General features: G+C 39.2%; 1 protein-coding gene across 2 annotated transcripts in view; it reads left to right on the top strand.

The window, feature by feature from the left end:
- Positions 1 to 19,914, top strand: part of ETFA (electron transfer flavoprotein subunit alpha) — a 101,385-nt gene that overhangs the window by 14,333 nt on the left and 67,138 nt on the right. For both annotated transcript variants that reach the window (XR_010123987.1, XM_054450091.2), the window contains exons 2-8: positions 1,970 to 2,116; positions 5,004 to 5,085; positions 5,190 to 5,272; positions 9,777 to 9,876; positions 11,239 to 11,349; positions 11,980 to 12,081; positions 13,909 to 13,977. Coding sequence is in view for 1 of the 2 variants with exons in the window: in XM_054450091.2 (XP_054306066.1) it covers positions 1,970 to 2,116; positions 5,004 to 5,085; positions 5,190 to 5,272; positions 9,777 to 9,876; positions 11,239 to 11,349; positions 11,980 to 12,081; positions 13,909 to 13,977 (694 nt within the window). In the remaining variant the exon portion in view is untranslated. The remainder of the gene's footprint in view (positions 1 to 1,969; positions 2,117 to 5,003; positions 5,086 to 5,189; positions 5,273 to 9,776; positions 9,877 to 11,238; positions 11,350 to 11,979; positions 12,082 to 13,908; positions 13,978 to 19,914) is intronic.

The raw sequence follows: 19,914 nt of genomic DNA, 5'->3' as shown, positions 1-19,914 counted from the left end.
TTAAATAATAAATTATTTAAATTATTGTTATTTTTAATTATTTTAATAATTTTATTTATTAATTTATTTGTTACCCAAATACCCAAAGTAATAAATTACTTTGGGTCTTAATTACAAAGTCCTTTCCAAAATATGGTGCTCTTCCAATGAAAAAAGAAAGAGTACCATATAATTAATTCTGCAGATGTACATTGGAAAAGAAACATTGTATTTGATTCTGGGGATACAAAATATGAACAGGTATGGTATTTGCTTTCTAAGAACTTTCATTTCATTCCAGGAATTGTCCTGACTTCCCTTCAATTCATACCCTCCTTTTAAGTTTCCAACTCTGGGTAAATTCCATGCTATGCTTTCTTCACTCCAACTCCAGAGCTTAAGGTTATTGCTGAATTAAGCCACGCAACCATGCCATTTGATCCACAGTTCCTCTTTTTCTCACTTTTCTTTGCCATTTTCCATAAGAATAGTTCCAAGATTTTATTTTTTCCTCATGCCTGTTGTGCCATTCCTCATCTTTTCACATGATAGAACACCTGAACTTCCTTCCTTCCCCACTTGACTGTACTTCATGATCTGTAGCCTTCAACATTTTGGATCTCATTATTTGAAAAACTGTTCTATTTTATAATTGTATGTGAACAAGTCTAATTTCCTGTGAAATATTTGAGCACAGGGACCATTCTTATTCATCTTTGTGTTCCTTATGTTTGAAATTATTCCACATGACCATGAATGATTGGTGGTTTCTTGATAGTCTGCATTAGATAGGGCTGGATATTGGTTGGTTCCAAGATACTGTCTGCAAGCTTCCTTTTTTGAATCCAGAAGCATATTTGAACAGTCAAAACCTGGCAAAACTGCTGTTTAGTGTCATATTTTAAAAACATATTTCCATTATCAATTGTTTTGGTATTGAATGCATTTTGACTGAAACAATAGGGATCAACTTTCGTGACTGATTTCAAATCCATTATTTGTGATTATACTGTACTCCTATACTGTAGGAGTACAAATTCTACTACCAATTACATTTGGTTACATACTGTACTCCTATACTGTAGGAGTACAAATTCTACTACCAATTACATTTGGTTACATACTGTACTCCTATACTGTAGGAGTACAAATTCTACTACCAATTACATTTGGTTACATACTGTACTCCTATACTGTAGGAGTACAAATTCTACTACCAATTACATTTGGTTACATACTGTACTCCTACAGTACATACTATACATACAGTATAGGAGTACAGTATGTAACCAAATGTAATTGGTAGTAGAATTTGACCAGTTCCTAGTTAGGTAGTTAATATGTTCTGTCTAAGGAATTTACATTTAGTTATATAGTAGTTTCTTATCAGATGTAGATTAGTGGGAAAGTTGTTTTGAAGTAATTAAACATTTTTCCTAACAATAGAAGGCTAATTTGCATTCTAATTTTTATTAGATAAGAATATTAGTAGGCCAGGTGCAGTGGCTCACGCCTGTAATCCCAGCACTTTGGAGGCCGAGGCAGGCAGATCACAAGGTCAGGAGGTGGAGACCATCCTGGCTAACACGGTGAAACCCTGTCTCTACTGAAAGTACAAAAACAAAATTAGTCGATGTGGTGGTGGGCGCCTGTAGTCCCAGCTACTCAGGAGGCGGAGGCAGGAGAATGGCATGAACCTGGGAGGTGGAGCTTGCAGTGAGCCATGATCGCGCCACTGCACTCCAGCCGGGGCGACAGAGTGAGACTCCATCTCAAAAAAAAAAAATATATATTAGTGGTACAGTGATAGACACAAATAGCTAGATTTTTGCTATAGAACAAGTATTTTATAAATAAATTTATAGAACAGTGTTGTGTACAGAATAGTTTTCTTTAAAGCATACATGCTTAACAATTAGTAAAAAAAAAAAAAAAACCTGTGATAACATCCTTTCCTTTTTTTTTTTTTTTTCCTTTTTTCTCTTTTTAGGCCTCATTGCTACGATTTCAGAGTACCCTGGTAATAGCTGAGCATGCAGATGATTCTCTAGCACCCATTACTTTAAATACCATTACTGCAGCCACACGCCTTGGAGGTGAAGTGTCCTGCTTAGTAGCTGGAACCAAATGTGACAAGGTGAGAAATTTTTAAGGTCAGCCATAGCAAATATAATCTCCATCAAGAGACAGGAAAAGATGGCAACAGAGAATTATGCTTAGGACTGTAACCCAAACTGGGCTCTAATCATTAAATGGCCAGTGTCACAACCATTACCATGTGTGAGAAAGGAACTAAACGGTTTCCTCCCTAAGCATTTTGTCTTTTGAAATGCGGTAGAATACTTGATTTAGTTCCACTGGCACCATCATGTGCCATCAGGTACCAAGTGAAATGATAATATTTGAGTCCCCTTAGAGGTTAATAGCTGATCTCTTTTTTGTGTTGATGAATATACTTCGTAATTGCTTCTAATTCTTGAAAGTGGTAAATCTGGACAAAGTATTATGGATGTTAATTTTTAATTGGTAGAAGAATTTGAATGTTAAGTGCTATTCTTCCCAAACTCTAGCTGGTACTAAAAGATGTTCTTGGGTTTTTTGTTGTTGTTGTTGTTATTGTTGAAATCAGATGGTAACACCTTGGAACACTAACCCTCTAGAAAGGTGCTATGATATGATTTGCAGGGTCTATGCCACCGGGCTGCAATATAGATGAGTGCTTCAGTTAAGCTTACACAGCTTGAGCCACCAGTTCCCTCTCACATGGTATAGGAGTTGCTGAGTGTGTAGTTGGGGGCTTAAAGTTCACAGAGGAATAAATCTGAAGGGAGTATGTTTTGAGGATTTTATGTTTTATTAAATAATTTATGCTGGCCGGGCATGGTGGCTCATGCCTATAATCCCAGGACTTTGGGAGGCTGAGGTGGGTGGATCACTTGAGGTCAGGTGTTTGAGACCAGCCTGGGCAACATGGTGAAACCCTGTCTCTACTAAAAATATAAAAATTAGCCAGTGTGGTGGTGCATGCCTGTAGTCCCAGCTACTTGGAAGGCTGAGACACGAGAACCACTTGAACATGGGTGGCAGAGGTTGCAATAAGCAGAGACTGTACCACTGCACTCCAGCCTGGATGACAAAGTGAGACTGTGTCTCAAAAAATATATTAAAAGTAACAGTAATTCAGAGCATGTGATAATGCAGGTTCATACTGCTGGTGTTGCTTCTGTCTAATTTTTTACATGAAATTGATAAAAGAACGTATTCTGGTGGGTTTATGATTAGTTATGTGGATTTCTTTACCCAATTCCTGCTAACAACTATAGAATCTTACATAGTTGATATAGCCACAATGTGTGATGTGTGATGGCTAAGCTATCTATTTGTATGTCTGTATTAGCCACAGTATATGATGGCTAAGCTATTGGTTTCCCTGTTTTTGGATATATAGGAATTTGTGATTTGTTGTTTGTTTTGCTGTGATTTAAAATAATTATTGTAATATTACTTTAAAAAGACTTTGATACTTTATACTACTTTGAGAAAAATCAAAATAGAAATCATCTTCTGTACTCAGTTACAATCCTAACCTGTCATGTTCTAATTTTAAAGAAAACAACCAGTACCTGTATGAGGAGATCATTAATAGAGTTTGGTTTTATACCATTTTATTCGCTATTTGTCATAAACAGCAAGTTATTCTTCTGTATAATGCCAGCCGGTTTTGCCAGTAGAAACAAGACAGTTTCAGTGGAAAAATTCTGCCCCATTTTCTATCCCATGCTGCTATGCAGCTACATTGCAATTAACTGAGTTTCTTAATTGGAAATTCTCTTAAAGTTTGAGAAGCTAAATACAGCTGCATCCATAATAAAGGGCCTCTGTAGTACAAAATGGTATGCCGGTGAACACTTGGTTTAGCAGAGAATGTATTTTTGCACTGCATCCTTTCTTCAGTGAATATTGTTGCAAGCTAACAGTTCATGTGAGGGTGGCACAAGGCACAGCATTTTAATCCTACTCATCAGTGAATCAATGTATCAGTTTGGAGGTTAACAAGGAGACAGAAGAGGATAGTATGACTGATATGACTTAGCTAAAGTGGAAACCAGCTATGATGTAATAAAGATACTTAAAAAGGGGAAATCTAACTGCCTTCTGAATATAGAAAATCTGAATCATCAAAAAGCTTTCTCAGAACCCCATTCTAATTCCAAACAGGAAAAATGAAGAATTAAAATAGGAAATATTTTGCTTTGTCATAGATAAATATGTGTGTGTGGGCAGGAACTCAGTGGTTGACAATGGAATGTTACTAAGAGAACTTCATTTTCACCATTTCCAGGACATTGAACTTACACTTGGATTGAACCAAAAGTAAAAAGCACAATTTATAACAAAATTTGAATAAAGAGCCATGTTGGTTTTGGTTTGTCAATTAGCACTTTTCTTTTTCAAGGCAGGAATTTTTGTTGAAATGCTTGGTAGTTGGACAGTGTAAGGTCAGTCAGTAGTAAGATCTATTGGCATTAGATTTTCTTTGTTAAGGAATGTATTTTAATATTTTAATTCTTTGTTTGTTTGTTTGTTTGAGATGGAGTTTCACTCTTTCGCCCAGTCTGGAGTGAAGTGGTGTGATCTTGGCTCACTGTAACCTCCGCCTCCTGGGTTCAAGCAATTCTCTTGCCTCAGTCTCCCAAGTAGCTGGGATTACAGGCGCCTGCCACCATGCCTAGCTAATTTTTGTATTTTTAGTAGAGATGGGGTTTCACCATGTTGGCCAGGCTGGTCTTGAACTCCTGACTCCGGTGGTCCGCCTGCCTCAGCCTCTCAGAGTGCTGGGATTACAGGCTTGAGCCACTGCGCCCGGCCGGAATATATTTTAATTCTTAACTGGCCCTTTTGCTAATAAGAATAATTTTTACAGTTGGCCATTAAGATTTTATGGTCTGTTGATATTTATAGTGGTGGCTTTATTTGTATATTTCTGATAGATGGATAATTAGGAACTTATCTTTTAATCATAGGTGGCACAAGATCTCTGTAAAGTAGCAGGCATAGCAAAAGTTCTGGTGGCCCAGCATGATGTGTACAGAGGCCTACTTCCAGGTGAGGTTTTCCAGTAGAAAAAAATGTAGTGTCTAAATTATGCTTGAATATATGAATATGAAAGCATTCCAAAATATTTTTTATCAAATGTGTTTAATTCTCAGAGGAACTGACACCATTGATTTTGGCAACTCAGAAGCAGTTCAATTACACACACATCTGTGCTGGAGCATCTGCCTTCGGAAAGGTGAGAAGGTTGAGAATGTGGAATCTGATATCACTGCTTGAAAGGGTTAGATTTCATTGTACTGAAAGTGTGCAACAGACTGTTTATGTAGCCAGTCTGGATTTATCTGAATTGATGTGGTAGTTTTGCTAAAATTTATTCTTTCAAGATTTTGTCATAATTTTCTGTTAAAACTACCATTTCCAGGTTTTCAAATTATGTTGTGGAGAAAACTCTAATTAGGCTATTATTTTAAAATTTTCTGCATTTAAAAGTAATGCTGAATTCTGTTTGCCCGTGAGAGAGAGAGTTAATGAGCAAGAGTCATTTCTATTAGTATACCATTTTAAGAGACGGTTTATTTGGATGGCTGATGGATATCTAGAAAAGCCAAATTTTATCTACGTGGGGAATTTGGAAAGGGCTGTGTGGTGGTTGAAGACATCCTTAAGCTAAAGAAAGCTGTAATCTGATCATGTGCATTGTGATGTGTCTGAAGAATGAGTGTGTTATCAGATGGGTAGCAGTCTACATAAAGTTAAAAATGGAGGGAGGAGTGTAATGGGAGCCTAAGACAAGGAATTTGTCAGTGGATTTTTCTTGCTCTCTCTCTGCGGCCGTGGGTGTTATCTTAGCTCTCTTTTCTTTTGTTCCATTCTTAATAAGGTGTCATTTTTAGTCTTTATTTTTACTTTTTTTTTTTTGAGATGGAGTCTCGCTGTCGCCCAGGCTGGAGTGCAGTGGCGCGATCTCGGCTCACTGCAGGCTCTGCCCCCCGGGGTTCACGCCATTCTCCTGCCTCAGCCTCCCGAGTAGCTGGGACTACAGGCGCCCGCCAGCTCGCCCGGCTAATTTTTTGTATTTTTAGTAGAGATGGGGTTTCACTGTGTTAGCCAGGATGATCTCGATCTCCTGATCTCGTAATCTGCCTGCCTCGGCCTCCCAAAGTGCTGGGATTACAGGCGTGAGCCACCGCGCCTGGCCTACTTTTTTTTTTTCCCCGAGATGGAGTCTTACTTTCGTCGCCCAGGCTGGAGTGCAGCAGCACAATCTCAGCTCACTGCAACCTCTACCTCCTGGGTTCAAGCCATTCTCCTGCCTCAGCCTCCCGTGTGTAGCTGGGATTATAGGTGTGTGCCACCACACCTGGCTAATTTTTGTATGTTTAGTAGAGACAGGGTTTCAACGTGTTGACCAGGCTGGTCTCGAACTCCTGACCCCAGGTGATCTGCCTGCTTCAGCCTCGCTCTGTTGCCCAGACTGGAATGCAGTGGCACGATTGTAGCTCAACATACCCTCCAACTTGTGGCTCAAACGATCCTCCTATCCTAGCTTTCCGAGTAGCTAGGACTACAGGTACATGCCACCATGCCCAGCTAATTTTTAAATTTTTTGTATCGATGTAGTCTCCCTATGTTGTTCAGGCTGGTCTTAAACTCCTGGCCTCAAGTCATCCTCTCATTTCAGCCTCCCAAAGTGCTAGGATTACAGACATGAGTCACTGTGCTTAGCCTATTTTCACTTTTAAAAATTGTAAAATAAGTTGTACACAAATACATCCTTATTAGGAAGAATGCATGTAGTACAGCAGTGTGCAGAGCAAGGTGTCAAAGTCCTGCTTTCTTATTCCCAACTCACCCTCCCCTCTTTAGAAGTATAGCTGTTAACAATTGTACATTCTTTTAGGCCTCCTTCTATGGATTTTTAAATTACAGTAAATGTACAGCTATATATTTTTTACTTCTAAAATGGGATAATACGGCATGAATTGTTTTGTGAATAGTAGCTTTTACTTAAGAGTATGACTTGGGCAGGGTGCGGTGGCTGACGCCTGTAATCCCAGCACTTTGGGAGGATTGTCTGAGCCCAGGAGTTGTAGCCCAGCCTGGGCAATACAGTGAGACCTCATCTCTACAAAAAAATGAAAAAAAAAAAAAATTAGCTGAGTATGGTGGTGCATGCCTGTGGTCCCAGCTACTTGGGAGGCTGAAGTGGGAGAATTGCTTGAGCCTGGAAGGTTGAGGCTGCAATGAACTGAGATCACACTGCTGCACTCCAGCCTGTGCTCCAGGGTGACAGAGCAACACCTTGTCTCAAAAAAAAAAAAAAAAAAAAGAGTATGACTTTGGCTCATAGTGTTTCTCTTTTTTTTATGGCTGCATAAGTTTCCATATTTAGCTAAGGACAGTTAACTTGTTTCCAGTTTTTTGCATTTATATACTTTGCTGCAAGAAAACATGCTCATGCATGTATCTGTGTAAACATGGGCTGGAATTTATTTACAATAGAGTTCTAGAGGTGAAATCACTGAGTCAAATGCTATGTAGTTTAAAAATTTTGATACCTATTGCTTAATTGCCAAAACTTGGTAGTATACATTTTAACATTTTTCCCCCCAGTCTGATGGGTGAAATAATCTTTGTGGACCATTCTGTCTCTGAGAGTTTTGATTATATGTTGGATGATTTAAATAATTTCATGAGCCTTGAGTTTCTATGATGACAGTTCACCTAACAGATTGTTAGACCATGAAAGGGTGTTTGTCATTAGCTAGATTTTAGTACTCTGGCCATGATTGCTATGTTGTGACAGATGGGAGTTTTGAGAATAAGGATCACATAATAGTAGCTGGTCGTGCGGCCTGTAAATGGGTTTGGAATGAGAAACGTCTATCAGAAGAAGCCAAACAATTTGCTGTATGATAGTCCTTCACCAGCTGTGGTTTTAAGATAACACACTTTTATACTTGTCTGCTAGAATTTTAAAATATGTCATTTTTTATGCACAAAAAGAACTCAATTATTGCTTCTCCTTCCCAGAAACCATGCAGGCAGCTTGTTGGATGGGATATATTTTTAATAGGATAGAAGTACACAGGTACTTCTATATTTTTAATAGGATAGATGGTACACAGGTACCATCCACCCTCATGACATTTAGATAGAAGACCAGATCCAGGAAAACATACTTTTAAGTACCATGGTAAAATTTCTTGAAGATATGTTAAAACAAGGGATAATGAAAATACAAAAGACATTAAATTTTGAGCAATTTAGAAAGTTCTAAAACTTTCAAAAGAGGCAAAGTCTGTATAACATAAAATTTGTAAGATAATCTGTTCAGCCAAGTAACTATTCCAGTAATAATTCCTGAACTGTTAAAGAAGGTGATTCAGGAGGAGGATTACTTACTGAAGCTAGCTTTAAATACTGACAAATCTAGTTTTTAAACCAGATTAACTAGGTGCTTCAGAATGGGCATGGTGGCTCATGTCTGGAATCCCAGCACTTTGGGATGCCAAGGCAGGAGGATCAGTTGAGGCCAGGAATTCGAGACCAGCCTGGACAACAACGCAAGACCCCGCCTCTACAGAAAAAAACAAATCATAAACCAAAAAATGAGCTGGACGTAGTAGCATGCGCCTGTAGTCCCAGCTACTTAGGAGGCCGAGGCAGAATAATCTCTTGAGCCCAGGAGTTCAAGGTTACAATGAGCTACGGTCACACCACTGCAACTTCAGCCTGGATGACAGAATGAGACCCTGTTTCCAAAAAAAAAAAAAGAAGAAGTAACTGAGACTTGGGGAACTGTGACTTTCCCAAGGATTCCTGCTACTGAGGACAAAGTTAGCACATACATCTATTTCAGTACAAGCACAAGAACACACCTTTATTTTATTTTTGTTGCTTTGTAAATATGTAGTACACAGGCTGTTCTTCAGGTTAGTGTTATTCTTTTCCTTTTTTTTTTTTTTTCTTTTGAGGCAGAGTCTCGCTCTGTCACCAAGGCTGGAATGCAGTGGTACTATCTCAGCTCACCGCAACCTCCGCCTCCCAGGTTCAAGCAATTCTCATTCTCATGCCTCAGCCTCCTGAGTAGCTGGGACTACAGGCATATACCACCATTCCCGGCTAATTTTTTGTATTTTTAGTAGAGATGGTGTTTCACCATGTTGGCCACATTGGTCTCAAACTCTTGGCCTCAGGTGATCCTCAGCCTCCCAAAGTGCTGGGATTACAGGTGTCAGCCACTGTACCTGGCCTTACTCTTTTTTTTATGCAATATCAATTTAAACAAAAGGTGAAATGTCTGCTGTGAATTTTTTTCTTTTATATACATTAAGTAAATGTATATAAGCATAATCTTTTTCAGTATTTGAGAATTTTACCACCATTCTAAATTTGTTCCATCTTTTCTTATCTAAATTCAATAATCCACAACTGTCACACTTGGTAATTGATGTTTATTAAATTTCATATCTCATAATTCAATATATTGCATGAAGGTGGCTTAATACTGTAAAACTCATGAAACTCTTAATGTAGTTAGAGTAATGGTAGGTACTCAATCTCAAAGGCTATTTAAGAAGCTGTGCTTGAAGTTGTGTATCCAAAGGTGCACATGAAATATAAAATATTTGAATTAAAATTTCTACAGAATATGCATTTAGAATATGTCATTACTGATCATTTATAGTCATCCATCACTATGTATGTGTGTAACTCACTGCTTATTTTGCTTTTAGAACCTTTTGCCCAGAGTAGCAGCCAAACTTGAGGTTGCCCCGATTTCTGACATCATTGCAATCAAGTCACCTGACACATTTGTGAGAACTATTTATGCAGGTGAGTACTCAAGGAAGATAATTAATCAACATGTTAAATTTTAGCAAAAAGCATAAATTAATCTTGAAGATAGAATTTTAAATCAAGCCTTACAATTGCTTTAAGTGGACCATCTTAAAGGTTTCTGAGGAAAATTTTAGTCTAGAATTGCTGGTGGCCCTTGACATGGCATTCTCTCTGATGGATCGCAAGCACAGCGATTTCCTGCCTGTTTATTCAGTTTGCAGAGTGATATTTTCCTAGTAGTCAATAAAAATTAGATTCACTATTTAATATATTTTGTAAGTGGTACCTGGAAAAGCAAAACTTAAAAAAAAATAGTATTCTCAATCTTTGCTGCTTCTACTTCATTTCCAACGGCATTAAGAAATTCATTTTAGCCAGCTGCAGTGGCTCGTGCCTATAATCCCAGCACTTTGGCAGGCTGATGTGGGAGGATTACTTGAACTCAGGAGTTCGAGACTATCCTGGGCAACATAAGACCCCATCTCAAAAATAAATAAATAAATAAATTAGCTGGGCATGTTGGCATATGCCTGTAATCACAGATACTTGGGAGGCTGAGGTGGGAGGATTGCTTGAGCCAGAAGGTCGAGGCTATGGTGAGTTGTGATCATGCCACAGCACTCCAACCTGGGCAACAGAGCAAGACCCTGTCTCAAGAAAAAAAGAAAATAAATTCATTTCAGTGTCTCTTCAGTTGATTTTTTGCTTAGGACACTGGTCTCTAGTGGGGTCGGAGAAGGCAGTGAACTCTTCGTTTTTTTCCTGATTAAAGTTGTGTATTTCAGTATGAATGGCTAATTCTCAAATTAGACTTTTCATCTTCCATAATGTTTGAGGGAAAATATTTTGTCATGGTTTAGGTTACTGTTAATGTGATAGCTAATGCAGAGTGTCTCAAATCCTCTTAAAATCTTAGCACATCCATACCTGTTCTTTATGACCTATTGTGTTTTCAAGATATTCCTCCTTTAGCATGCATAGTAGCTACATTCTTACTAAGTTGTTGCAGCTCATAGTTTTGAGTTACTGATTATATTGTTTTTGGAGAAGGAAGATTTGTTCATATTCCTTTTAGAGGTGTAGCGTACCTTCTTAGTGTGGATGCCTGTTCGAGTTTCTTCCTTCTAGGTGTGGTAGTACCTGTCCTGCTTTTAAAGACATCCAGGGTTATACAAATATCTGATGACATGTTTCTTCACCGTTATGGTTCACTTTTTCCTATACTTAATAGAGTTAGAAGACAACTGGTCAACAGTTATTTCTTGCCTTGTCTGTGAAGTAAATTCCAAGCATCAAAAGAATGCTAGTTTTGTTGCCTTTTGCTGTTGCTTTTAAAAAATAGATTGTATGTTTCAGGAAATGCTCTATGTACAGTGAAGTGTGATGAGAAAGTGAAAGTGTTTTCTGTCCGTGGAACATCCTTTGAAGCTGCAGCAACAAGTGGCGGTAGTGCCAGTTCAGAAAAGGGTGAGTGTTCATTTGGAGTTTTTTTGTTTTGTTTCTTACTTTTTTAATTCATAGACTGTATTATAATAAGAGATGACCTCTGCCTGCATTTCTAATGCATAGTATTTGAAAGTTCAATTTAAATGATACTCCCAAGCTTATACAAAAATAATAAATATGTATAACTTACATCTTTTTCACATTATCTTTGATACTAGGATAGTTGCTTTGGTAGATCAAGGGAGTGGGAGACAGAGGATCTATTAAGATTAAGCTTTTTTACTCTTGTCACTGTTTCCTATTATAGTTGGGTGATTCAGTATAACAGAAAAATGTAATAGGAAACGTGTGGAAGGTGTTACACTTTAACATATATAGTGTCTTATTTGAACCTCATAGAAAGAAAGTTATTCTATATTCAGACTCAGAATTGAATGATTTCTGGAGTCATACAGCTAATGTGGCAAAGGCTGGAATCTAGTCTCCTTAAGTCTTTCCATTATCAGAGAGAATTAATTAGCAGCACCGAAAATTCACAATAATTAACTTAAATTTCATGGAATTATATACTTGTGTGTTTCTCTTGAAAATAATTCTTGTTATAGAACTTGAAATCATAGTCATTGTTTTATTATGTATTAATGTATGCAGCATCAAGTACTTCACCAGTGGAAATATCAGAGTGGCTTGACCAGAAATTAACAAAAAGTGATCGACCAGAGCTAACAGGTGCCAAAGTGGTGGTATCCGGTGGTAAGTGAAATATTAACCTTAAAAGATGTAAACTGAAAATACTTTGGTTTTTTGTTTGTTTGTTTGTTTGTTTGTTTTTAGTATTTATTTTAGAAGTACACAGATCTTTTTCAGATGTAAGAAGTTGGGAAGTTTGGGATATTATTCCCATTTAACCAATTAGGAAAATGAAGTTATGAGCATAATACACAGTTTGGGGTTTCTGTTGCACACCTAGTCACTGGCACCAGGGGGAGCATGGTATAAATGTTATCTCCATAGCTTTGCCACTTGGTGCCATCTTATTGATGGACTTCCATGTATTCTGCAGAGTATGGTTGGCTTCTGAATTATAGATAGAACTGGCTGGAATTTCAGGGCCATCTTGTGTATAATTCCTACCCTTCTTTCCACTTGGAAAGATTTCCAGAGTTGTCCATGTCTTTGTGTATAACTCTTTAAAAAGTTTCTTAACATTTAATATCAAAACTGTTAATATTGCATAAGACATGCTTATTTTTGTACATCATTCTCCTTTTCTTTAAAAACAATGATTTTTTTATGGCCCACTGACTAACTTTTTGAAAAAATAAGGACTATTATGCTTTTTAAATCCTTGCAACTAAACATCCAACAAAATAATTAAGCTTTCAGACAGCCTTCTATTGCAAGTATCATTGAGAAAAAAAATTTAATATTTTGAAGCGATATATCCGACTTGTTTTTTGTTTTCTTTTTTTCTTTTTGAGATGGAGTTTTGCTATTGTTGCCTAGGCTGGAGTGCAATGGCACAATCTCTGCTCACCGCCACCTCCACCTCCCAGGTTCAAGCGATTCTCCTGCCTCAGCCTCCCGAGTAGCTGGGATTACAGGCATGCGCCACTATGCCCAGCGCGGTGACTCACACCTGTAATTCCAGCACTTTGGGAAGCCAAGGCGGGTGGAACACCTGAGGTCAGGTGTTTGAGACCAGCCTGGCCAACATAGTGAAACCCTGTCTCTACTAAAAATACAAAAAATTAGCTGGGCATGGTGGTGGATGCCAGTAGTCCCAGCTACTCAGGGTTAGGCAGGAGAATTGCTTGAACCTGGGAGGCAGAGGTTGCAGTGAGCCGAGATCGCACCATTGCATTTCAGCCTGGGCAACAAGAGTGAAACTCCTCCTAAAAAAAAAATAAATAAATAAATAAAAATAATAATTTTGTATTTTTAGTAGAGACGGAGTTTCTGCATGTTGGTCAGGCTGGTCTCGAAATCCTGACCTTAGGTGATCCGCCCACTTCAGCCTCCCAAAGTGTTGGGATTACAGGCGTGAGCCACCGAGCTGGGCCCTGACTTGTTTATTCACTTATTTATTCAAGAAATGTATATTGGTTATCTGTTCTATGACAGACTTATTGCCAATTTCTGGAGAAACAGATGAAAAGGCAGAATGTTCTTCCTCTCGAGGAGTTTAAAGTCCTTGAGATGACTCTCATTCAAATAATAACTTTATTCAGTCATTCAGAGAAATTTATTGAGCATCTATTATATGTAGAGTTTCGCTAAATATTGCAGATATGGCAGTGACCAAGATAGATATAGATCCTGAAATTAAAGAGTTTTTATTCTAGTGGGAAAAAAACTCATATTAATTACACAATTAGTTAACTAGTTAATCATAGTAGTGTTGAATCCTTTATAGAAGTATAGGAGTGTCAGAGGCCAGAAAAGGTTTTATGGAGGAGTTGACATGCTTAATATGGCAGTTACATAATATGAAAATTTACTACAGTATATAAAATAGCAAAATTGTTCCAGAATGGATTTGATGTTTGCCTAATTTTTTTTTTCATCTTTTTAAATGAGGTCGAGGCTTGAAGAGTGGAGAGAACTTTAAGTTGTTATATGACTTGGCAGATCAACTACATGCTGCAGGTAAAGTTATTTTCCTTAGTAGAAAGATATTCCCTTTTTGTTGGAAATATTTTTTCTTCATTGTTTCATTTTTGTGTAAGTCTTTCAACCCTACAAATTATTTTATTTTCCGGATTTTTCAGTTTTTCTCTCTGAACCAGTTTTTCTTAAGCCTCCAAGTAAATGGTATATAGCATTCAGTGAGGAGAAGGCCTCCTAGTATCTCTTACATTTGCCTAATCTTAGTAGGTTTTTTTTTTTTTTCTTCACTTTAAAAATAATGAAATGGGCCAGGCACAGTGACGCACACCTGTAATCCTAGCACTTCAGGAGGCTGAGGCAGGAGGGGACTGCTTGAGCCCAGGAATTTGAGACCAGCCCTAGCAATGTAGTGAGACCCCATCTCTACAAAACATTTAAAAATTAGCCAGGCATATTGGTGTGTGCTTGTAGTCCCAGGTACTCAGGAGGCTGAGGTGGGAGGATTGTTTGAGCTTGAGAGGTGGAGGCAGCAGTGCACTGTGGTGGTGCCTCTGCATTCCAGTCTGGGCAACAGAGTGAGGCCCTGTCTCAAAAATAATAAACAAAAGACAAAATAATGAAATGTCAGTTTCAGTGCCTACTTCAGATTTAGGAATACCCTGGTTTTTCATCTTTTTTTGGTGGTCAGTATAACTCTTATACAAATAGAAATACATTTAAAGTTTTTAAGTTTGTAGTTAAAAATATAGAATTGTAGTTAACCATTTATAGGTAAGGTAGAACCTATTGCTAAAAGTACATTGATGAGAAGGGAGTGATGTTTTTTGAAAAACCAAAAAAATTTAAGCCAGGCACGGTAGCATGTGTCTGTAATCCCAGATACTTGGGAGGCTGAGTTAGGAGGATTGCTTGAACCTAGGAGTTTGAGACCAGTCTAGGCAACATAATTAAGACCCTGTTTTGAAAAAAAAAATCTTTTTAAAGACATTTGATTATTTTTGAATTATACAGTCACTACAATGAATGTATATTAAAATGTCCCAATTCTGTCATCTCACCCTCCTTTTAAGACTTTAACATATAACTTTCCAGGGTTTTCCTGTAACTTTCTGTGGTTTTCCTGTGCATTTCTATTACATAACATGTGTACCCATAGAAACAGTAATAGTTTTGTCAGAATAAAGGCATTATATTGACACTGTATAATCAAATGGTAGTATTTCAGGGTTTATTTTCATTCATTCTTTCTTTGAACAAGTATTTATCAAGTGTCTGCCATATTCCAGGTACTATTTTAGGTGCTATTAGTTTATTTTGGCTACAGTAATAAGTTACTACAAACTTGGTGGCTTAAAGCAACAAAGTTTTTCTCTCACAGCTTTGGAGGCCAGAGATGTGTTGAAGTGTTAGCAGGGGCCATACTCCCTCTGGGGGCTCTAGGAGATAATCTGTTATTTTCCTCTTCCAGCTTCTGGTGGCTACTCTGATATCCCTGGGCTTGTGGCCACATCACTACAACCTCTGCCTCTGTCTTCATATCATCTTCTCTGTGGGACTGCGTTCAATCTCCTTCTGTGTCCCTCTTATAAGGATACATGCCAGGCGTGGTGGCTCATACCTGTAATCCCAGCACTTTGGGAGGCCAAGGTGGGCGGATCACCTGAGGTCCGGAGTTTGAGACTAGCCTGGCCAACATAGTGAAACCCCATCTGTACCAAAAATATAAAAATTAGTTTGGTGTGGTGGTGCACACCTGTAATCCCAGCTACTTGTGAGGCTGAGGCAGGAGAATTCCTTGAACCTAGAAGGCGGAGGTTGCAGTGAGCTGAGATTGTGCCACTGTACTCCAGCCTGGGTAACAGAGTGAGACTCCATCTGAAAAAAAAAAAAAAAAAAAGGATATGTGTAATGGCATTTAGGGCCCATGTAGATAACCTAGGATAAACTCCCTCTCAAGATCCTTAGCTTTATATATATCTGCTGCCACATAGGTAATCTTCACAGGTTCTGGGGATTAGGATGTGAATATGTCATTGGAGGGGCCATTTTCTTGCCTACTACAGACACTTAACACCATAGATTAGTAAATAATATAATATGGGCCAGGCGTGGTGGCTTATGCCTGTAATCACCTGAGGTCAGGAGTTTGAGACCAGCCTGGCCAACATGGGGAAACCCTGTCTCTACTAAAAAATACAAAAATTAGCTGGGCGCAGTGGTACGTGCCTCTAGTCCCAGCTACTTGGGAGGCTAAGGCAGGAGAAACGCTTGAACCTGGGAGGCAGAGATTGCAGTGAGCAGAAATCATGTCACTGCACCCTAGCCTGGGCAACAGGGCGAGACTCTGTCTCAAAAAAAAAAAAAAAAAAAAAAAAGAGGGTCGTTAAGTGTTAGGGAGCCTAATAGAATGGGTAATGGGGGGTGGAGAATTGAAGGGGAAGATTGAAGTTTAAAATAAGATAGCCAGATTTGGCCTTAATGAGAAAGAGACATCTGGCTGGGTGTGGTGGCTCATGCCTGGAATCCCAGCACTTTGGGAGGCCAAGGCGGGCGGATCACTTGAGGCCAGGAGTTCAAGACCAGTCTGGCCCACATGGTGAAACCCCGCCTCTACTAAAAATATAAAAATTAGCTAGGTGGGCGGATTTCTTGAGGCCAGGAATTCAAGACCAGCCTGGCCCACATGGTGAAACCTCACCTCTACTAAAAATACAAAAATTAGATGGGTGTGGTGGCACGCACCTGTAGTCCTAGCTACTCAGGAGACTGAGGTGGGAGGATCACTTGAACCATGAGGTGGAGGTTGCAGTGAGCTAAGATTGTGCCACTGCACTCCGGCCTGGGTGACAGAGACACTGTCTGGAAAAAAAAAAAGACATCTGAACAAAGGTTTGAAGAAGGTGAGGAAGCGACCCATGAGGAGATCTGGGGGAGAGTGTTCCAGACCAGAGCAACTAGTAAAGTGCAAAGAGCCAGTCTAACGCAGGAACACATCTGGCCTATTTGACGAATAGGAGAGAGGCCAATGTTGGAATGGAAAGTGCAAAAGAGAAAGTAGCAAGAGATAAAATTGGGAGGCAACGTGAGACCAGATCACACAGGGCCTTATAGGACATTGTAAAGAGATTGCTTTTTCTCTGAATGAAATGGGGAACCATTTCAAGGTTTGAGCAGAAGAATGACATGATCTCACACATTTTTAAAGGATCACTTTGGCTGCAGTTTTGTGAATAAGCTGTAGGGGGTAAGTACAGTAATGGGGAAATCAATTAGCAGGCTATATCAGTCATCTAGGTGGGAGATACTCATAGTTTGGACCAGAGTAGTTGCAGTTGATGTGGGGAGAAATTGTCAGTTTTGAGATATATATTTGAAGGTAGAGCCATCAGGATTTCCCGACAGATTGGATGTGGATTATGAGAGAAAGTATTTGCCCTGGCGAGTGGTAGGATGGAGTTACAGTTAGCTGAGATAAGGAATATCTCGAGTGAAGCAGTTTCCAGGGAGAGATCAGGAGTTCAGTTTTGGGCATATTAACTTTTGAGATGTCTAATAACAGACATCTGAGTAGACATGTCAGTTAAGCAGTTGGTATAGGAATGTGAAGTTCCATGGAGAAGTTTGGGCTAGAGATACATATTTGGGAATCAGTTCATTTGGATGATATTGAAAGCCATGAGACTGGATGAAATTACCAAGGGAGGGAGTGTAGATAAAAAAGAGGTCCCAGGACAGGTGCAGTGGTGTGAGCCTGTAGTCCCTGCTACTCTGGAGGCTGAGGCAGGAGGATCTCTTGAGCCCAGGAGTTTGAGGCTGTATTGTGTTATGATTGTGCCTGTGAATAGCTACTGCATTACAGCCTGGGCAACAGAATGAGACTTTGTGTCTTAAGGAAAAAACAAAACAACAACAACAAAAAACTCAGGACTAAGCCATAAACACTGTATGATTAAGAGCTAAGAGAGAAAAGGAGAAAGAAGACCAAAAAGGAGTGGTAAGTTAGGCTAGACAACCAGGGCAGAGGCTATGTTTTGGAACCCAAGTGGAGTGTTTCATTGAGGGGGAAAAAATTGATCAACTATGACACACACTGCTAACAGGTCAAGGACGGCGAGGACTGAAGAGTGACTATTGGATTTAACCACTTAGACATTGTTGGCCACTGAGCAGTTTCAGCGGAGTGATGGAAGCAAAAGTCTGATTAGAGTGGGTTTAAAGGAATAATTCTGGCCAGGTGCTGTGACTTGCACCTGTAATCCCAATACTTTGGGAGGCCAAAGTGGGAGGATTGCCTAAGCCTAGGAGTTTGAGACCAGCCTGGGCAACATGGCAAAACCCCGTCTCTACAAACAATATCAAAATTAGCCAGGCATGGTGGTGTGCACCTGTGGTCCCAGCTGCTTGGGAGGCTGAGGCAGGAGAAATCACTTAAGCCCAGGAGGTTAAGGCTGCAGTGAGCTGTGATTGTGCCACTGCACTCCAGCCTGGGTGACAGAACAAGACCCTATCTAAAAAAAGAAAAAATAAAAGGCATAGGTAGTGGTTACATGGTTGTCTTCACTGTATGATAAAGCTCTTGAGCAGCACATTTGTCTTTTTCTGTATGCAGGTTATATTTTAATGAAAAGGTTTTTAGAGCTAGAATGGGAGGGCTGGAGTTGGAGACAGTGAATACAGATAACTTTTTGAGGGATTTTGCCATATAGGGAAGCAGGGAAATGGATGGTAGCTAGAAAGAGGAGTCTGGCCAACAGAGGGACTTCATAAAGCTGGGACAGGTAATAACATGCTTCTATGCTGATGGGAATGCTACAGTAGAGAGGGAAAAGTAGTCATACTTTTTCCTCTTCCCTTCACATACTTTTTCACTTCACTCAAGGACATCACTCCAGTAATTCTCCCCTGAAGGAAAAGTCAGAATTACTGGAGTAATGTCCTTGAGTAGACAAGAGACAATGTGGACATAGCTGCAGGTGGTGGGTAGATGTGTTACTTGGAGCATGTGGAAATTCTCTTTTGATCCTTTCAATTTTTTTCAGTGAATGAGAAGCAAAGTCATCAGCTGAGAATGAGGATGCTAAAGAGGTATAGGAAGTTTGAAAAGAAGAAAATATATGAAATTATGGTTTAGGAAACAGTGAGCTAATGAAAGGACTGGGGGAACTTAGTATAACTGCCAGGAATTAAGTCTTATTTATTTAGAGGAAAATATACTTCATATGGTTGGATATTTGGATGTTTTTCTCCAGTAATGCTGAACTACAGGAGAAGAACTATGGAAAAAGTGGAGAGGTTGCTTAATCAGCCAGAGAGGGAGGTTTTTCTGAGTGAGTGTGGTGATATAAGAGGAGAACAAGGAAGTTGAAGGCATAGCAAAGGAATGATTAGAATGATTGATCATAGAATTTAAGGTGGGCAAAAACAAGAGGACAATGGGGGAGAGTGAATAGAATTGTAGATTACAGTGCGGTCAGAGGAATGTTGGAGGTGAATGTCAGCTGGAAAGAGGAGGTCAGACACTGAAAATTGAGAGTATTAAGCAATCTTGGTAAAGAAAATGTCTAGGATATGATCATGGGTGTGGCTGAGGTAGGGTGGTGGGCAAGCTCACTGGAGGAGAGTTGTTCAAATCTCCAAGTGTTGAAATCTCCAGGAATTAAGAGAAGACTAGTGTAGGTCTTTTGGTTTCCAGTCTGGCATATAAGAAGCTTGGAAGTCACTATTCTGTCCTAACAACAAGTAAAAAACTGAATAATAATTAAAAAAAAAAAAAAAAAAAAAAAAAAACAAAACTCAGATCCATAGGAGAAGTGAGGTTGCATGGCAAACTGCTGTCCCCCAAACTGGAGAGACCAACAAGCAAATACAGATAATCACAACTTCCCAGAGCAGAAACCCAAAAGTAGCAACCTCCACAGGAGCTGGTGGTGGGGTAGGGGGACCTGAAGTCTTGTTGATGAATTGCTGGAGGTTCCA

This window comes from Pongo pygmaeus, chromosome 16, assembly GCF_028885625.2.
Source record: "Pongo pygmaeus isolate AG05252 chromosome 16, NHGRI_mPonPyg2-v2.0_pri, whole genome shotgun sequence".
Classification (NCBI taxonomy): domain Eukaryota; kingdom Metazoa; phylum Chordata; class Mammalia; order Primates; family Hominidae; genus Pongo; species Pongo pygmaeus.
The sequence above is the reverse complement of the archived record's forward strand: the minus strand, read 5'-3'. Positions and strand labels throughout refer to the sequence as shown.